We start from the raw sequence: 19,890 nt of genomic DNA, 5'->3' as shown, positions 1-19,890 counted from the left end.
GATAGTTTTTGTACCTCCGCCCTATATGCTGTCTCATCCCCATATGTAACAACGGGAAAACTATGCGTTTATATCTGGGGAATATACGCGGAGGTCAGTGTAGCGAATGCAATGACAAACACTTTTTTCACCCCCCTAGGGCGAAAGGCTCAGAAATTCGTGGTACCATATTCACTAATGAGGGTGCGAAGGTTCGTTCTCCGAGCTTGTGGGTTGGTTTCCGAACGTTTCGTTACCGGGCTAGGCAACGTCTTCAGCAGCGTTTAGGGGGGGGGTCAGTCTTCTTCTGTTTATAAGGGCTTCAGGTGTGGGTGTGTCAAGTGGGGGTCTTGTGATGGGTGAGGTATGAGTCATCAGTGAGAGGTGTTGTGATGGGTCTTGTGATGGGGAGGTTAAATCAGGCCAGGGTCCTTGGGAAGTCAACTGCTGGGATGGGTGGGGAAGGGGGGCTTGGGTGGGTTGGTTGAGGGTCGGTGCCGTCTCTGGTTGGCTGTGCGGTTGAGTTGGATTCTGAGGAGTCCATGGGCTGGCTGTAGGTTGATGTGTCTGTTGCTTGTGGAGTGCCAGGCTTTGATGAACTCACGAGCGCGGTGGGCGGTAGCGTGGCCAACGATTTTGGTGTTGCTCCAATCGAACTGGTGCTCTTTGGTGTCGCTGTGTGTAGAGATTCATGATTTGGGATCGTGGCGTTTGACTGGCAGCCGGTCTTCGTGGATCCTGGTTTTTAACTGACGTGATGTTTGTCCCACAGAGAACTGGTTGCAATGGTTACAGCTGACATTGTAGATTCCATGGTTTCTTTCATCCTTTTGTGTCTTGTCTTTGGTTCTGGATGATTCCTAGCGGAGAGTGGGTGTGGGTTTGTGGGCTATTGCTATTCCTAGGGCAGGGGTAGGCCACCTTGGCTCTTTTATGACTCCTGGACTTCAACTCCCAGAATTCCTGAGCCAGCCACGCTGAGGGGAAAGGGAGAGGTTTCCAAGCTGAGCCATGCCAGCTCAGGAATTCTGGGAGTTGAAGTCCACGAGTCATAAAAGAGCCAAGGGTTGCCTACCCCTGGCCTAGGCCGCTTTATGACTCGTGGACTTCAACTCCCAGAATTCCTGAGCCAGCCACGCTGAGGGGGAAGGGAGAGGTTTCCAAGCTGAGCCATGCTGGCTCAGGAATTCTGGGAGTTGAAGTCCACGAGTCGTAAAAGAGCCCAGGTTGCTTAGGGGTTCATTAATATTCACTAATCTTTTGATTAAAAAACAAAACTTAGATCACAAACCATGCAGAGGTACTTGGGTGGGTGGGTGTTTTTAAAATATATTCTTGCCTTTCAATTCGTAGAAAGAAATAATACTTGGGAAATGAATGCTTTCTCTCATTTAATGACAAAGAGAAAACCACTTAGTGCCAACTGTCAACTGCAGGAAGAGGCTTAAGTGACAACAGTGGATGGAATCTGATGCGCTCTTAAGAGGCTTGATATTTATGATGTGGGGAAATGGCAAATTTTCTTTATTTTTTAACCCAGAAAAAAGTTACTTATTTTTACAAAACAGTGAAATTATCTTAATTATAATATGGAGTTGTGAATGTATACAGTCCTTATTTTATTATTTACGCATTTTTGGGAGGTTACATTTGTCCCTTCTCTTTCTTCCAGGAAGAAAACAGGACATAATAGAGTGGACATTTAATTCCCATAATGGGTTTTTTATATTCCTCAACATACTCAACGCACCACTGTAATTATATCAGTTAACGGGACAGTTAACTGCCGCAAAACAGAAGTTGGGCCATCAATGAATCCCTTTCGCTGAGCATCATCTGATAATGTTATGTATTCTACCACTGATCTTCTTGCAACGTCACCCCAAAAGTACAAATTTAAGACAGGAAATAAACAGGGGAGGGGGGAATAAATGGAGTTGTCTGCTTCTTAATAAAATGCTGCACATTTTAATCAGAGGTCATTGTGACCATACATTATGATCGCTTTACCTTCATAAACATGCTGAATCCCGTTTTCAGAAGATCTGTAAGCCCAGAAGACATGTGTTCAATATCAACAGGGTCAGGTCGATCAGGACTGTAAATTTCTTCCAGCACTTGCTTCATCAAAGGTTTATAAGATGCCTAAAAAAAATCACTCCTAGTTGTTAAAATTAAATACATTACATTTTCAAAGTGAACATGACAACTAATAAACATATGTACAAATAAGGAAGTTGAGCGCCCAAACTACAGTCACGTGAGAGAGAGAGTGTGTGTGTACACGCACGTGTCTGTGTCCATATGTTTGACCGTGTGGACTTCAATTCTGGGTTGTAAGGTATGTTGGAACTTCAAATGGTCTCTAAGCCAGGGGTCCCCTAACCCTTGGTCCGTGGACCAGTACCGGTCCGTGGCATGCCAGCAACCGGTCCGCACAAACAAAACCCCATCCACGGGATGCACACAAAACCACACCCCCTCTGGTCCGTGGAAAAACTTCTCTCCATGGAACCGGTCCCCGGTGCCCAAAAGATTGGGGACCTCTACTCTAAGCACCTGGATAGAAGTCAAGGATTACCTGTCCTTACTTAGCTGTGACAAAGAGATTCAGATTTCCTCAAACGTTAAAAAGCAGGATACATCAGCCTTGGCAAGTTTAAGACTTGTGGACTTCAACTCTCAGAATTCTGGGAGTTGAAGTCCACAAGTCTGAAAGTTGCCAAGGTTGGAGACCCCTGCTGTAGATCCTGGGCCATGTGTAATTTTACCCTGCCCCTGTATAAAATTTTCCCTGTCCCCGTATAAAAAAAAAAATATGAATGGACCCTCCAAGGCTGAAGGAAATTTTTAAAAAAATCTTTTAAAGTGATAGAAAGAGAAAACCAATAATTTACAGAGAGCTGAATGGCAGTCGAGTGAATTCAACGGGGCAGATCAAAGATACTACATTAAACTGAAATATGAGTTCAATGCCATTTGGTCTCCTGGGCCTCTCTACTGAGGCAACTGAGGCATGAGCACCAGTGGAATCAGGGCCCTCTCCGTGCAACCTCCGGCCTTGAAATCCATTCCTTCCTCTAAAAGGGAAGGTTGGCAACTGGACAAGAATAATTCAGGATGGTCAGATCCAGCAATGCCTCTTGGGGAGGAAGCAAAGCCCCACTTCCTTCAAAGCTGGAGGAATCCCTCACTCTCTACTGAAGATTGTTTACCTAAACAACCCAAATGTCCCTTCCAAAAAGGCGTACTTAAATGTGAAAATATTATACAAAGATTAACAGAACCATATCTGGGGTATCTCTCATTGAACTAAGGAGAGATTTCCTGACAGTTAGAAGAATTAACCAGTGGAGCAACCTGCCTCCAGAAGCTGTGAATGCTCCAACACTGGAAGTTTTTAAGAAGGGACTGGACAGCCATTGGTCTGAAATGGTATAGGGTTTCCTGCCTGAGCAGGGGGTTGGACTAGATGACCTCCAAGGTCCCTTCCAATGTTGTTGTTGTTGTTATTACTGACATTTATGGGAGACAAAGGCTGAGGAGATCTGGCCTTCTGACCAGTTTGTTGACTTCCCACCCATGCAATTCCTCCACCAAGTATAAGGGATTACATGCATTAATGTTAAAGTAATAACCGGTGGGAACTGACCAAGGAGAGATTCAAACCTGGAAATAAGGAGAAATTTCCTGACAAGGAGAACAATCAACTAATGGAACAGGCTGCCTTCAGATGTCGCTGGTGCTTCATCACTGGAGGCTTTCAAGAAGAGACTGGACTGCCATCTATCAGAAATGGTGTAGGGAAGGGGTAGGCAACCTTGGCTCTTTTATGACTCGTGGACTTCAGCATGGCTGGCTCAGGAATTCTGGGAGTTGAAGTCCACGAGTCATAAAAGAGCCAAGGTTGCCTACCCCTGGTGTAGGGTCTCCTGCTCAGGCAGGAGGTTGGACTAGATGACCTACAAGGTCTGGTCTATTCTATTCTGTCCTGTCCTATCCTATCCTATCCTATCCTATCCTATCCTATCCTATCCTATCCTATCCTATTCTCATTCCATCGTATAGTTAAGGCTATGGTCTTCCCAGTTGTAATGTATGGCAGTGAAAGTTGGACCATAAAAAAGGCTGAGCGCCAAAGAATTGAGGCCTTTGAACTCTGGTGCTGGAGAAGACTCCTGCGAGTCCCTTGGACTGCAAGGCGATCAAACCGGTCAGTCCTAGAGGAGATCAACCCTGACTGCTCTTTAGAAGGTCAGATCCTGAAGCTAAAACTCTAATACTTTGGCCACCTAATGAGAAGGAAGGACTCACTGGAGAAGAGCCTAATGCTGGGAAAGGTTGAGGGCAAGAGAAGAAGGGGACGACAGAGAATGAGGAGGCTGGATGGAGTCACTGAAGCAGTAGGCGTGAGCTAAAATGGACTCCAGAAGATAGTAGAGGACAGGAAGGCCTGGAGGAACGTTGTCCATAGGGTCGCGATGGGTCGAACACGACTTCGCAGCTTACAACAACAACAACATCATTCCATTCTTATTCTATTCTATTCTCATTCTACACTCAGATGGATTTTAATTAGAACAGAACAGTAATCTTGATCCCATCCTGATAAATCTAAACAAATAATACAGACGGTTGTTAGATAAATAATTTCACTGATATTACAAAATACTCTCCTTCAATTACGCTGCATTAATCGTTACTGAAGCTGGATGTTTGAATTCCCTGAAAATCACTCTGGAAGGCTACATATTTGAACAGCACTCTCCCCATGATTAAAATAAATTAAAATAAATATGTATATGTGACACAAATGTACACATTATTAGAATGATGTAGGATTAAAACTGCAACACAATTAAAAGCTTTTAGTTAAGTGGAAAAAAACCCACTGTTCTCAGTTGTATGGATTTGTGCAATTACTTATATTGTAAATCTAAGGTATTGAACAATGAATAGCAACAATTTAAGTAGGAAGCTTATAATTTACAAAAATTAGTGGCAGGCAATATCTCTTACTTTTGCTATTCCAAGAAAGCCCCTCTCTAGTTTTCTTAGAAAAGCCATGCTGAATCAAGCTGTGGAAATTATAAACAGAAATGCCACTTACCTTGGGGGGGGGGAATGAAAAACAAATGAGAAACTAACCACTTAATCTGAACAACTTGAAAGAAAGCTTATTTTCCAAAGCAATTATGGCCATCAACGTTTATTTCCTCATCCAGCCTTTTGGAACATCAACATCCTTTTTTCTTCCACCCAAGCACACAAGATGCGCTCACTCATCCTAGGAGATGCAAATCTTCATTCTACTGCTTGTTGTTGTGAACTCAATAAGAAACATGTTTATGGAAGAGGAGGTATTTGGATAAGATACCAAAACAGCAAATTAAGAAGAATAACTTTTTTTTTGGATGTAATGAAGAAACCGTTTGGAAAGTACCGGTAAGTCACATTTAACAAATGGAACTTATTAACAGTGATTTATCACCGAGTTCTGCAACAGTTGGTGAACTATCCACTAAGGATGGTCATTTTTTTCATACACAGCTTGAGTATAAATTATACTAAGAGTAAAGTAAGCCTAAAAGGGACGCGGTGGCTCAGTGGGTTAAGACGCTGAGCTTGTCGATCAGAAGGTCGGCAGTTTGGCGGGTCGAATCCCGAGTGCCGCGTAACAGAGTGAGCGCCTGTTACTCGTCCCAGCTTCTGCCAACCTAGCAGTTCGAAAGCACGTAAAAAATGCAAGTAGAAAAATAGGGACCACTACAGTGGGAAGGTAACAGAGCTCCGTGCGCTTTTGGCGTCTAGTCATGCCGGCCACATGACCACGGAGACGTCCTCGGACAAGCGCTGGCTCTTCGGCTTTGAAATGGAGATGAGCACCGGCCCCTAGAGTTGGAAACGACTAGCACGCATGTGCGGGGGAACCTTTAGCTTTACCTAAAGTAAGCCTATCACCTTTGGTCCAGCGTAATGCAACCTGAAGCTTCTCTACCTGGAATCTGCTAGTTACCAAGGTGAGGGCATAAAAAGTTCTATCTTTGTTGTAAGGCTGTGTGGTTACAGTTTTGTGTCTCTTTTTTTGGCTTTATGCTGCAATTAATTTCATTTTTGTCTCCTCTGACAGATGGGAGGGGATAGGGTGCAAACACAGTGACATCGGGGGAGGGATAGGGTCAAGATCAGTACATGAAGTGATATTCAGTACCCACTGCTGCTGACCTCTGTTGTCCCACAGGACTCCATCTTGCCCAGCACCTTGTTCAAAATCTGCCTAAAACCAGTAGAAAAAGTTGCCCAACAGTTTGGGGAAGAGTAACGTAACTATAGGGATGTGGTGGCTCAGTGGGTTAGGACACTGAGCTTGTTGATCAGAAGGTCGGCAGTTTGGTGGGTCGAATCCCAAGTGCCGCGTAGCAGAGTGAGCGCCTGTTACTTGTCCCAGCTTCTGCCAACCTAGCAGTTCGAAAGCACGTAAAAAAATGCAAGTAGAAAAATAGGGACCACTATGGTGGGAAGGTAACACCGTTCCGTGCGCCTTTAGCATCTAGTCATGCCAGCCACATGACCATGGAGACATCCTCGGACAAGCGCTGGCTCTTCGGCTTTGAAACGGAGATGAGCACCGGCCCCTAGAGTCAGAAACGACTAGCACACATGTGCGGGGGAACCTTTACCTTTACCTTTAATGTAACTATGCCGATGACAACCAGGTTTATCTCCAGCAAAGACCAAGGGAAGCAATTGGTATCTTTATGCTCTGCTTAAAGTCACTAATGGGCTGGATGAGAGAGAATAAACTGAATAAGCTAAATCCCCAAAAGATGGGGGAGATGTTTATAACCAGCAGACTTGACTTGGAGAATTTAGGTTCAACCTCCTTTGATTGGGATTACAATTTCTCTGAAAGATGAGCTTTGCTATCTGGCGGCTCCTTGATCCTCAGCTGTAGCTATTATTATTATTATTATTATTATTATTATTATTTATTATTATTATTATTATTATTATTATTATTATTATTATTATTATTATTATTATTATTATTATTATTATTATTATTATTATATTATTGCTGTGACAAGGGGTGGTTTTATACAGTCACGCCTGATACATGATCTGTTCCTGAAGCAATCAGATCATTTACATCTGGATTACATTCGGGCCTTGACTGTTGCAATGCAGTTTTACACGGCCCACCTAGAAAATTTCAGCCTGGGCAGGATGCAGCAGAAGCTAGGCTGCAAAACTGGGACACAGTACAGATCCGCATCGGATGTGATTAAGGCATCGCTTTAAGAGCCCTGAAAAGTTGAGGACCTGACTGTTCTGTTCCACGTCTCTCGTTATGAATACATGCCGTTGTTAAGATCAGCAGGAGAGGCCCTTTCGAAGAGGTCCCTGCTGTGAGGGATCTGTCTTTTGGGTAGATCGGTTGCTTAAAAAGCTTAGGGCAGGGCCTTTCAACCTTTTCACCCATTGTACCACTTTTAGGATATGGCAACATCCGAGTACCACCAGTACTCCAGTACTGATGACCAAAAAAAAAAAAAAAGAAAAAAGTGATGAAGTACAGGTAGTCTTCGACTTACAACAGTTCGCTTAGTGAGTTCAAAGTTACAATGGCACTGAAAAAAGTGCCCCCCCAAGCCACAGCCAAGCAAGACACCTGCCTGCCCGCCTGGCGATGCTCTTCCTCCTGTCCGAGGTTTTCATTGCTGTGAGCATTTCTGTTGAGGATTGACAGTGGTGGTGGGGTGGTGGTGGGTGTTTGGTTTTTATCCCCCCCCCCTCTGCTGGGTGGTTGCAGCAGGTTTTGGTCGCTTCACATGACCCTGGGACACTGTGACCGTCATAAATATGAATCAGTTGCCAAGCATCTGAATGTAAATCACAAGACCCCGGAGATGCTGCAACATTCCAGCTGATCGGCGCTTCTTCTGGGCTCAGCAGAAGCGCCAGGATCAGCGCTGAGCTCCAGCTGGAGCCTGGCGCTGATCCTGGCGCTTCCGCTGAGCCCTGACAGCCCTGCAGCTCCAACTGTCTCTCGCTCAGGCTTGTGCGGTCCTGCCACCGGTTCAGCTCATTCCCCTCCCCCGCTACCGCTTTTCTAGGATGGTCGCGTACCACCTGCCAGGTGCCCATGTACCACGGGTGGTACCCGTACCACTGGTTGAAAAGCCCTGGGCTATGGGGTGTATTCCCCACTACATGGATTCCACTTGCTCAGTGGTTAGAACCTTTGTAAAGAGACCTCTCTTTTGACAGTCTTTCAATTGTTTTAATCTGTTCTGCATTTAGATATGTAATTACAACTTTTAATACTCCCATTTTTTTTGAAGTCACAGCAAGAGCAGAGCAGAAAGGCAAGATATAACACGAGAGAGAGTGGGGGCGCGCGATTTTATTCTTTCATCTGTATGGTTTTAGAAATTTATGGGAATGCTGCCTGGATGGCAACTGTAAAGCTGCCACCATTCAAATGAATTGCTTCAGTTTTAGCAATTACTCTGAAAAAAGAAAACAAAACACGACGGCACGTGGAGGCAAGAGCTATTCTAGAAACCCACTTACAGGGAGCAAAATGGATTTTATATCTGAAGACGACACAATTGGTCACGTTCAGGAAAATGTAGTTTTGGTTGTCTGCCAGGGTGAAAGAGATGAACACTGATTCGAAAAACACACGTCAACTTGCCTGTTGGCTGTGGCTTCCCGGGATATGTAGTGAATGAAACTGTTTCATTTGTGACCGAACTCTTGCAATGTCCCTTAGGCTCTTGAATATCTCATTCACTGCAGCCGTGGCTTTTGGAAATGTAACCTTGGTGGAAGACTCACAACCTGAAAGAAGGGAAGAAGAGTTGGGGAAAAATTATTTAAGGCTTGCTTGCTCCTACAACTTGAGGCTTTCTTTGTTCTTCTGCTGGGGTCTGGCAAACCTGCCAAACGCCGCTAAAAATGCAATCAATTTGAAGGCCACATTGGACAAGTTGCAGCAGAGAATAAAAACGTATCTTTTTTACTCGGCCCAGAGTTTTTAAAGAGCCACCAGTTTATATTATTCAACTACAAAAAAATAAATAAATAAAAGAAAATTGAACTTTGGTTACACTATCAGAAAAGAGACATTGTGAGTTTTAACCCTGAGGAAAAAATACACCCTGATACTTACACAAATGACATTTTAGTTTCCTTTATACTCCAGTTTATATAACAGTCGCACATATATTCATAAGGCTTTTCTGTCTCAATTTTGCAGCCAACGATATTTTTTTTTTAAAAAAACAACCTACCCAGATAGCTGAACGTACAGTTAAATATGTTTTGGTGAATGAAGTAAGAGTGACCAAAATATTTTGCTTTAAACAGGTGTACTAGTGCATACATTGCGATGAGAAGTGCAACGCAACAATTTTGTGAAAGGTGATCTGTGCAAAAAAATCTCATGAGATTCACAAAAGCTAAAGAATGGCTTTCCCATTCCAGAGTCTTGCCTCCAATTCTAACTTGCCAATGTATTTACAGGTCTCTTTTTAGACCTTGAAAACTTATCCCATTGACTTGTGCCTAAGAAATAAGTTAATTAATTAGTCATTGCTGGTAATTTGGCAAAGACACCAGGGCATATCTGAAGGAGCCTACAACTTTATGTTCAAGAGCAAGGTTAAAAAAAAACCACGACCACACCCCCACTACGACTCCCCATGCACTGGAACTGAACATTAATTTTCACATAGCAAGAATGAAAGGTTCTGCTTTTCAAAAGAGAAGGGCCTTTTATTTTAGGCAGAGACAATTTTGAAAAGGTAACGCAGGCTCAAGAATTGTACTGGCTTTTATGACAATTCTAATGTTATTTTCTGGGAACCCTGAACAGGTTGTGGCAAGTTCAGAGGCCTTCTTTATATCATTCAGTTAAATCTATAGAATATATATATATCCTTCTCCTTTATACAAGACTACAGTATTACCACGTTCTGGAGTCAGTCTTGTCAAACTGTATATAAAAATATTGTAATAACTGAAGATGATAATAATAATAATAATAATAATAATAATAATAATAATAATAATAATAATAATAAGTCTGTAATACCATCAAACATCCACATCTGCCTATCCCAGGTCCTTGGTAAAAACGCGATAGGTAGACAAAAATGCCAAATCCAGTCTGAACAACTGGCTGACTGTGTGATGATCAATAATGATGATGATGATGATGATGTTGGGAGGGACCTTGGAGGTCATCTAGTCCAACCCCCTGCTCAGGCAGGAAACCCTACCATTTCAGACAAATGGCTGTCCAGTCTCTTCTTAAAAACTTCCAGTGTTGGAGCATTCACAACTTTTGGAGGCAGGTTGTTCTACTGATTAATTGTTCTCACTGTCAGGAAATTTCTCCTCAGTTCTAGGTTGCTTCTCTCTTTGGTTAGTTTTCATCTGTTGCTTCTTGTCCTGCCTTCGGGTGCTTTCCAGAATAGCTTGACTCCCTCTTCTTTGGGGCAACCCCAGAGATACTGGAAGACTGCTATCATGTCCCCCCTCGTCCTTCTCTTATTAAACTAGACATACCCAATTCCAGCAACCGTTCCTCATATGTTTTAGCCTCCAGTCCCCTGATCATCTTTGTTGCTCTTCTCTAATAAACATTCTCCATTTCCTCCGAATCATGACATGACTCTGTGCCAACAACCTTTTTTTTTCTTCCTGTCAGTCCTTCATGATTTTATACTGCTTATACTGTCCCTGCCCATACAGTACCAGTTGCAGGTTTACGTTTTCTTCATCTGTCCCACTGTTAGTAGTATTTTATCTATAACCAGTCAACCATGGAAGGCAGTTTTACCCTGGCTACAATTTGCAAGGCTTGGTCTACCATTTTGCTTCTGGACTGCCAGGTGACCCACAGTAGCTGAAATTGACACGGTATCTGTGGGCCACTTATGGCTTTTAAACTGTGCTCTTTCTGGAAAATCAGCCTGAACAAACCGTATCAGAGGAGGCCTGGGCTTTGAAGTAATCAACAAAGATGTGAGCTGTTCCTGGCCAGGCTGATGAAGTTGAGAAGGTCTGGGAAGGAAACCAGCCTCTAGCTGTAAGCCTGAATAAAGGGGACTGCGACTGGCAACGGAGACAGCAAAATCGAGTTTAGTTTTTTAATGGTTCAGAGAGAGGAGGAAAAAAATTATATCGGAGGCATTGGGGAAAATGTAAGCCATTATAAAATAGATCTCAGAAAATATGATGATGCAACAGTTATGCTTGAATTGCAAATGTGTCCCTGTTATGCACTGCAAACTTTTTTTACAGATTTAAAGACTGGATAGTGAAATTATGTATGTGTGCTTTCCTTATCACTGTGTCGGAAGATGACAGCCTAAAACTGTAATTGAGACAGGACACCATAAACTCTTGGATAAAGCTAGTAGATGTAAAACCTATATGTAAACTAGAACTTGATGGCAATAAACATTCTTCTAAATTTATTAGCGAGTTGCTAGAAGCCTTCATTGTTTAGCTCACTTTCAGGCATAATTCTCTGTATCCCTTATACATGATTGAAATCTCCACAGATTGGGTACATTATGGTCCTGAGAGACAGTATAATTTTTTAGACACTGCATAGGAAATTACATCTTTTTTTTTTCCTTCCCGCTTTTCTAAAACCTCCTATACATGGAAAGGTATAATATCAGGGTTCAGATTCTTAACAGTAAGTTTTTCTCCCAGTATGCTAACATCTCATAAAAAAGCAACTGCTCATACCGCCATGCCTCTAATGCAGGGGTCTTCAAACTTGGCTCTTTTATGACTTGTGGACTTCAACTCCCAGAATTCCTCAGTCGGCCATTTTGATGAAACTGCGGGCTTGCATCCAGACCAGGGGTCTTCGAACTTGGCCCTTTAATGACTTGTGGACTTCAACTCCCAGAATTCCTCAGTCGGCCATTTTGATGAAACTGCGGGCTTGCATCCAGACCAGGGGTCTTCAAACTTGGCCCTTTTATGACTTGTGGACTTCAACTCCCAGAATTCCTCAGTTGGCCATTTTGATGAAACTGCGGGCTTGCATCCAGACCAGGAGTCTTCGAACTTGGCCCTTTTATGACTTGTGGACTTCAACTCCCAGAATTCCACAGTTGGCCATTTTGATGAAACTGCGGGCTTGCATCCAGACCAGGGGTCTTCAAACTTGGCCCTTTTATGACTTGTAGACTTCAACTCCCAGAATTCCTCAGCCAGGCACACGTCTGCCTGGCTGAGGAATTCTGGGAGTTGAAGTCCACAAGTCATAAAAAGGCCAAGTATGAAGACCCCCCTCCTTTAATGCAAGTAAGGGCCTACATAGAAAACAAGACACTATATTTGGGTTGGGGAGTAGTGGGTCAGCATAGGGTTTAAAAAAAAAGCCATGCCAGCCAGCCTTAAAGTAGATTGCTGTGTGGCCGACCTAAAGAAGCAAAGCTTCAGATAGATCAAGGGTGTCAAATTGCCGGCCCACAGGCCGGATGCGTCCTCCGGAAGCCGCACCCACCCCATTGCCGGCAATGGCAAAAACCGTCCTGATACGTTGTGCGATGTCGCAAGTTTGACATGTCTGAGATAGATCCAAGGATGGCAACTTCTAACAGCAGGCATCCAACTATTACATCTGTTGAGTAGGTAATTGGTCGGTTGCCTGTCAGATCCAATTCCCCAAACAGCCTCCTGATTTTAATCCTGGCCTGATGATTTATCTCTTGTCGTCAGGAAAATAAGACGGCTGGAACATCTAATTTATGAATTCTTTCCTCTCTCCTGCCTTGGAATTTGTGAGTTATCAGGTACTTTCTGGGGGGAAAAACAAACAAACGTTTGTCCAGTGTTGATAGATGATTTGCTTAAATTCTAGTCAATTAAAATAGAAGTAGGTTTTCACTGAGTTCACGCTTGCTGAACTCAGAACCTTACGTCAGTCAGGGAATAAAATGAGTTAATCGGTGTGTCTCCTCCAAATGGCCAACGTGGGCTGTTTTGTAAGAGGAACCAAAACTAAAACCTGAGTTGTTAGAAAGCCCCCTGGCTGTCAAGACACATTTTTAATGCTTTTTTCCCCCCATCTAAATTTCCACGGAAAGCTGAGGGGATAGCATGGCACTATAGTTATGGAACCTGATGGTTTTCTGTAGAGCATTTAGTGTGGCTGAAGGCTACATGTAAGTAAGTCTCTGTTTCTCATAGGAAGTGGGGTGAGGAGATTAGGGAAGGAGACAGAAGCAATACTTTGGTGCATTCTGCTCATATCAGTAGGGAAAATTTATCAAGATGGGTTCGCTGATAATCTACGAGACAGCTCCATATTTAGAGAGGTGAACTTTGTTGTTGTTAGCTGCGAAGTCGTGTCCGACCCATCGCGACCCCATGGACAACGTTCCTCCAGGCCTTCCTGTCCTCTACCATCTTCTGGAGTCCATTTAGGCTCAGTCCTACTGCTTCAGTGACTCCATCCAGCCACCTCATTCTCTGTCGTCCCCTTCTTCTCTTGCCCTCAATCTTTCCCAGCATTAGGCTCTTCTCCAGTGAGTCCTTCTTTCTCATTAGGTGGCCAAAGTATTTGAGTTTTGACTTCAGGATCTGGCCTTCTAAAGAGCAGTCAGGGTTGATCTCCTCTAGGACTGACCGGTTTGATCGCCTTGCAGTCCAAGGGACTCGCAGGAGTCTTCTCCAGCACCAGAGTTCAAAGGCCTCGATTCTTTGGCGCTTGGCCTTTCTTATGGTCGAGAGGTGAACTAAGACTTCTCAAAAATCGTAACGAAGCACAAACTCATCCCCAAACCCCTTTGGAGTTGGAAGAAAATCAGGTTAGCTAATTAAGAAGGAAGCTGACACGATGGGTATGCTGAGCTGTAAGACATTTTTTGCTTCCTTGTTTTCCCTTCTTTCCCCCCCCCTTTCCAAAGAAGATCTGACCTAATAGAGCCAATGCGTTTATTACACTTCACGTTATCTGAGCTGCAATTCTTCCTTTAAAATAACTAATTTGCATATTCCACCATCTGTCTTTCCACATGTCTTTTATATCAGCGTGTTTGATATGTTACTAACAACTGTACTGGATGGGGAATATAAGAAAATCCCATATAAAAAACTAGCTCTGTTCATGTAAGGGGGATTATTAAAACCATACCCTATTGTGTTTTATATCTGTAGTCTCTATAAGGACATCTATCCAGGCTATATAATTCTTCTAGTTAGCTGCAAAGTCGTGTCCGACCCATTGCGACCCCATGGACAACAGTACTCCAGGCCTTCCTGTCCTCTACCATTTCTGGAGTCCATATAATTCTACTAACAGTTAATTTTTCAAGGTGCTCCAGGCTTATTTAATCCTTAGAACCTGTTAATCAGACCAGGAAAGCTTTGATTTCTCTAATTGTCATTACCGTCTGCTTTTTCCTGCAGCATTTGTATAGTCAGCTATCTACTGTTCAGGTTTTATTGACTCTGTAAGGTTTAACAATTACGTTATTTTTTTATTATTTGTATAGTATTGGCCTTTCACTGTAAACTGAATTCTCTGTACCATTACTACACCTTTTTCCCCCCCATGGGATCTAGTACGTTAATTTCATATCGAAGTTCTCCCAGCAAACTCGATTCCATGTGCTCCCTTTACAAAGCTTTTTCTCTCTCTTACTGTTAAGTGCTATTGTGTGGCTTGAACAGTTGTCAATTTGAATACTGTCTTTCTGGAATCCAACGTTCCCACTTTTTCAATTCAGAAACAGAGTGCAGAGGCAGAGGCAGATCTTGCCAAATACTAAGAAAATCTAACACAGTACAGATAATGAAAATGTATTCACCGGCATATTTTTAAAACGGGCCATTTTGTTGAGCATCCTGTCACCATACCAACAAACCAAAGTATTTATATAGCAACTGTAGGATGAGGAGGAGGAGGAGGAAATGTTAAAATAGCACTGTGTGGGGATAAATTTCTGCCATTAGTTCTAACACATAGTATTTTTTTTTAACTAATAAGACTAAAATGTTCAGACCGCCCGGACCTTGGCAACCTAACTAAGTCATTTATCAGGATAGAAACAGAACTGCCGCCATTTCAGCGGTAGCCGGCTTTGGCTAGTTTGAACTAGTCTTGGAAAACAAAGTCAGAACATTTCTGCTCTCTTTGTAACAATGCCATGTAAGTGTTTATTTGAACTTTTATAGATGCCATAACACTCTCGAGCTATTTTTACCTTGGAGAGCAGAGTTGAAAACGTTATTTTAAAGGAGGAATAAATTCACTATCATTGCAACCTGTAGTTGCGTAAACATAAAATCAGTCTCTTGCAAAAAAGCAATAATAATAAACGAACGAACAATTCAAGCTGGTTGCTAATACCCCCCCCCCCACCCAGCCCCTTCTTATGAAAAAGGGTTGATGCAGATGGTTGCCGGGTGTCTCCTGTAGTTATTGGTTAATCCTGATTTTCTAGAATTATTCTAATACATCTTTGGAGCATCTTTGGTGACTCTGGTATGTTTCTCTAAAACCAACACTCAGTCCTATCCAGGACTAGGCAACCTTGGCTGTTTTATGACTCGTGGACTTCAACTCCCAGAATTCCCGAGCCAGCCATGCTGAGGGGAAAGAGAGAGGTTTCCAAGCTGAGCCACGCTGGCTGAGGAATTCTGGGAGTTGAAGTCCACGAGTCATAAAAGAGCCAAGGTTGCCTACCCCTGGCCTAGGCCGCTTTATGACTGGTGGACTTCAACTCCCAGAATTCCTGAGCCAGCATGGCTCAGCTTGGAAACCTCTCCCTTTCCCCTCAGCATGGCTGGCTCAGGAATTCTGGGAGTTGAAGTCCACCAGTCATAAAAGAGCCAAGGTTGCCTAGCCCTGGTCCTATCTGTCATGGGATCCTTCTGCACAGGTAAGGATTGAAATGGTCCATTTCCTACTTGGATGAGTTAATTCCAGGAGGCAGAGCTGTGGTAGTGGCAAATGGCCAAAAAGTGAGGACGGTGGTTGCAAGCAACCCAATTCACCACACAATATAGGGTGCAGTGTGATGTGGATGAACATACCGACGTTCTAGAACGGAAAAAAGCTTCTCGGATGAGAAGCGAAAAGTTTTCAAATTAAAAAAAAAACCCAAGAAAGTCCAGGTGTCTTTTGGAAAAATCACCTTTGGGTTTTATCCCACCGATCGTCGTTAACAACTGCCCCCCCCCAAACGAATCTTTCCATTATATTTAACAATAAAAATCAAGGAAGCAGAACCCAATCAATCCAAAATATATTTGAATCCCAAAATTTATTCCATCAGAAATTCTCTTTATTTAACCGGCCCAAAGATTATCACTATTTTAAAAATGAGCACAAAGTATCACTCATTTATACATAAGGGTCCACAGAGCTCAAGAAATCCGAAACCTAACGTTGGTTTCACCCTAATCCCAATAAATATAAGAGAATATAAGAGAATAAATATAGGAGAAAATTTTCCCTTATTTCTAGGTTGAATCTCTCCTTGATTAGTTTCCGTCCATTATTTCTTCTCTGGCCTTTGGGTGCTTTGGAAAACAGATTGACCCTCTCTTCTTTATGGCAGGCCCTCAAATATTGGAATCCTGCTATCATGTTACCCTGGGTCCTTCTCTTCACTATACTAGCCATGCCCAGTTCCTACAAGTGTTTTAATCTCCAGGCCCTTAACCATCTTTGTTGCTCTCTTCTGCACAATTTCCAAAGTTTGCTTATTGCTCTTACTCAGCTCACCAATTTAGGAACAACAAGCATTCAGTAGCATCTCTCATTTCTTTGGGTCCCGTAACTCCCCGCTTTAGAGTACTGTCATGGAAAACAAAGGAGATGTATAAAGAATGATCTAATAAAATTGTTAAGCTTCGTCACATGTACCAATTAGGTGAAACAATCAAAAGCATTTCTCTCAAGGGCCTGCCAGAAAAACTTTGGAACTATTTCTAGAAATCCTTTACTCCTGAATATGCATCAGATTTGGGCAGGATTATTTGACAGCTTTGCTGAAAATAGACAAATTTCTTTTTTAAAAAAATACTGATCTACAAATCCTGTTGTTGTTTAAATGTTGCTATCTATGAATACTGGTGTTTGTACTTTGCTACTTAGGAGACCTTGAAGATAAACAATTCTGATTTTTGAATAATCTTGTCAATTTCAGAGATGTGAAGTATAGAACATATCAAAGTCTGAATGGAGCAGGATTCTCTCGAAATTCATTTCCCATCAAGCGTACCCATTTCTCCGTTCGCTGAGCACTTAAAGCAATACCAATCTTCTTCACAATGTATTTGCTAGCAATATAAAAATTAAAAGACAATAATCCTAGAGCGCAGGAACCATTTTCTCTGCATATTAAAGGGTGGAAATGTAGGTATCTATCTTCTTTCAAATGTGAGAGCACCCTGCATTTACGTGGACTACATTCTTCTTAAATTATGTCATTTCCTTACAATCCATATTTTCAAACACCACACTGTTATTTCCCCACATTTAGAAAGTGAGAAGGTGAGGATTAGTAATTGGGGACAGAAATTCATTGTCTATAATATATGCTGTTTTCAAAACAGAATCTTTGGATGAGCCAGAGACGAATTCTATCATTTAGGCCAGATTCTGTGACTCTTGGCTCATACCAAAATCAAAGAGTGAATGGAGAGAAGCAAACGCATTTGCTTTGTTATCCCTTCTACCTTTCACAATGTACTGTTAACTGCAGGGAAGGATAGAGCCTGCAGGCATTTTTCTAAGCGTAAATCAAAGCCCAAGTTCTTGTACGCTCAAAGCCTGCCATCGGATCGAGAACTACGTAGCCGCAGAAAATAGCTTTCTGGGAGTTGAAATCCCTACAGAATGAATATCTTTTAAAGCAGGGATGAAAGATACGTGCTTAGTTCTCAAATTCTCTGCCAAGCTCGCCTAACATTCCCCTCTTACAAAGATGCACACTGTTTTTAAAAGGCAAGCACTGCTCCACTGCCCTCTAACGTACATTTGTAAAAAATGCAACGGATACGCAGACCGTTCCGTTCTTTTTAGTGGAACTAACTTCAGTAAGCAGCATCATGGGAAAAAAAAAGAGTAGCCCCAGTAAAGAGAGATGCTTAAACTCAGCCCCACAACAGAGACCTGTTGCTTTCTATTCTGCATTCAGCCACAATCGACCAATCAATATACAAAACATATGGGAACAATCATGATCCTGGATCTGAGGGTGGTAGCACATTGTTCTGAATTTCCCCAAGGTAAAGGTAAAGGTAAAGGTTCCCCCGCACATGCGTGCTAGTCGTTTCCGACTCTAGGGGCCGGTGCTCATCTCCGTTTCAAAGCCGAAGAGCCAGCGCTTGTCCGAGGACGTCTCCGTGGTCATGTGGCCGGCATGACTAGACGCCAAAGGCGCACGGAACGCTGTTACCTTCCCACCGGAGTGGTCCCTATTTTTCTACTTGCATTTTTTACGTGCTTTCGAACTGCTAGGTTGGCAGAAGCTGGGACGAGTAACAGGCGCTCACTCTGTTACGCGGCACTCGGGATTTGACCCGCCAAACTGCCGACCTTCTGATTGACAAGCTCAGCGTCCTAACCCATCAGGAATTCCAGACTTCATCTTGGGACCCAACTCAGCTGTCTCCTAAAGTTTGAAAGTATGACTTATTCCCCCCAATTTATTTTAACTAGTGAGAAGCCCGCAAGCTAACAATTAACAGATCCAAGGTTGTGTGCCGTGGGCTTATCCTGGATCTCTGTTACTGTACAAGCTGGGTCGCTATTTATTTTGCATTTACTTTGGCAGGTTTCAAGAATTAAATGGAGGCTTCTGGACCGAGTCTCAATTATCAGACCGGAGAGTCTCTGAAGCAGAGGGGTGGATGGGAAGCAGATGGTAAATTACAGCTAGTCCTCAACTTACAACAATTTATTTACTGACCCTTCAAAGTTACAACGGCACTGAAAAAATGGACCTATGACCGGTTTTCACACTGACGACCGCTGCTGTATCCCCACTGATCATGTGAACAAAATTCAGATGCTTGGCAACCGGCCCATTTTTTTATGACGGCTCCAGTTTCCCGGGGTCATGTGATCATCACCTTTTGCAACCGTCCGACGAGCAAAATCAATGGGGAAGCCAGATTCATTTAAGAACCACGTTCCTAACTTAACAGCTTAGCCACGGCGGTAAGAAAGGCCGTAAAATGGGGCAAAATCCGCTTAACAACCGTCTCACTTCGCAACAGAAATTTTGGCCGCAGCTGTTCAGGCTATCTCAGGAACCAGCCCCAGGGGGCTAGTACCCCCCTTCCCCCCATCCACGCTGGCGGTAGGGAGACGCTGTGGACCCCATCAACCAAGAATTTCAGCTGGTGGGGTTCAGAAACGCAGCCTTTTTTGTGGTGGCTCTCCCCTTCTGGAACATCAGGTGAGATCCGCACCCAACTCTTTGGCCTTCTAAAAGGCCTTGGCTGTGCCAATTTGCCTGGGGGAGTGGCATTTGGGAGGTGACTAATGAATCCCTTCCCTGGCATACTTTGCTTCGCCTTAACCAGTGGAACAACCTGCCTCCAGAAGCTGTGAATGCTCCAAACACTGGAAGTTTTTAAGAAGAGACTGGACAGCCATTTGTCTGAAATGGTATAGGGTAGGGGTAGGCAACCTTGGCTCTTTTATGACTCATGGACTTCAACTCCCAGAATTCCTGAGCTAGTTATGCTGGCTCAGGAATTCTGGGAGTTGAAGTCCACGAGTCATAAAAGAGCCAAGGTTGCCTACCCTTGGTATAGGGTTTCCTGCCTGAGCAGGGGGTTGGACTAGATGACCTCCAACTTTATTGCTATTATTATTATTATTATTGTCTCTGTCCCCATCAGTTTTACTTT

General features: G+C 43.2%; 1 protein-coding gene across 1 annotated transcript in view; it reads right to left on the bottom strand.

The window, feature by feature from the left end:
* SCFD2 (sec1 family domain containing 2) overlaps positions 1-19,890 on the bottom strand; it is a 156,008-nt gene that overhangs the window by 21,400 nt on the left and 114,718 nt on the right. The window contains exons 6-7 of the mRNA XM_081332685.1: positions 8,681-8,826; positions 1,990-2,124 (exon numbers count right to left, since the gene is read on the bottom strand). Of these exons, the coding sequence (XP_081188811.1) occupies positions 1,990-2,124; positions 8,681-8,826 (281 nt within the window). The remainder of the gene's footprint in view (positions 1-1,989; positions 2,125-8,680; positions 8,827-19,890) is intronic.

Source organism: Vipera berus, assembly GCF_964194415.1.
Source record: "Vipera berus genome assembly, chromosome: 7".
Classification (NCBI taxonomy): domain Eukaryota; kingdom Metazoa; phylum Chordata; class Lepidosauria; order Squamata; family Viperidae; genus Vipera; species Vipera berus.
Note: the sequence above shows the minus strand (reverse complement) of the source record. Positions and strands in the feature narration are given on the sequence as shown.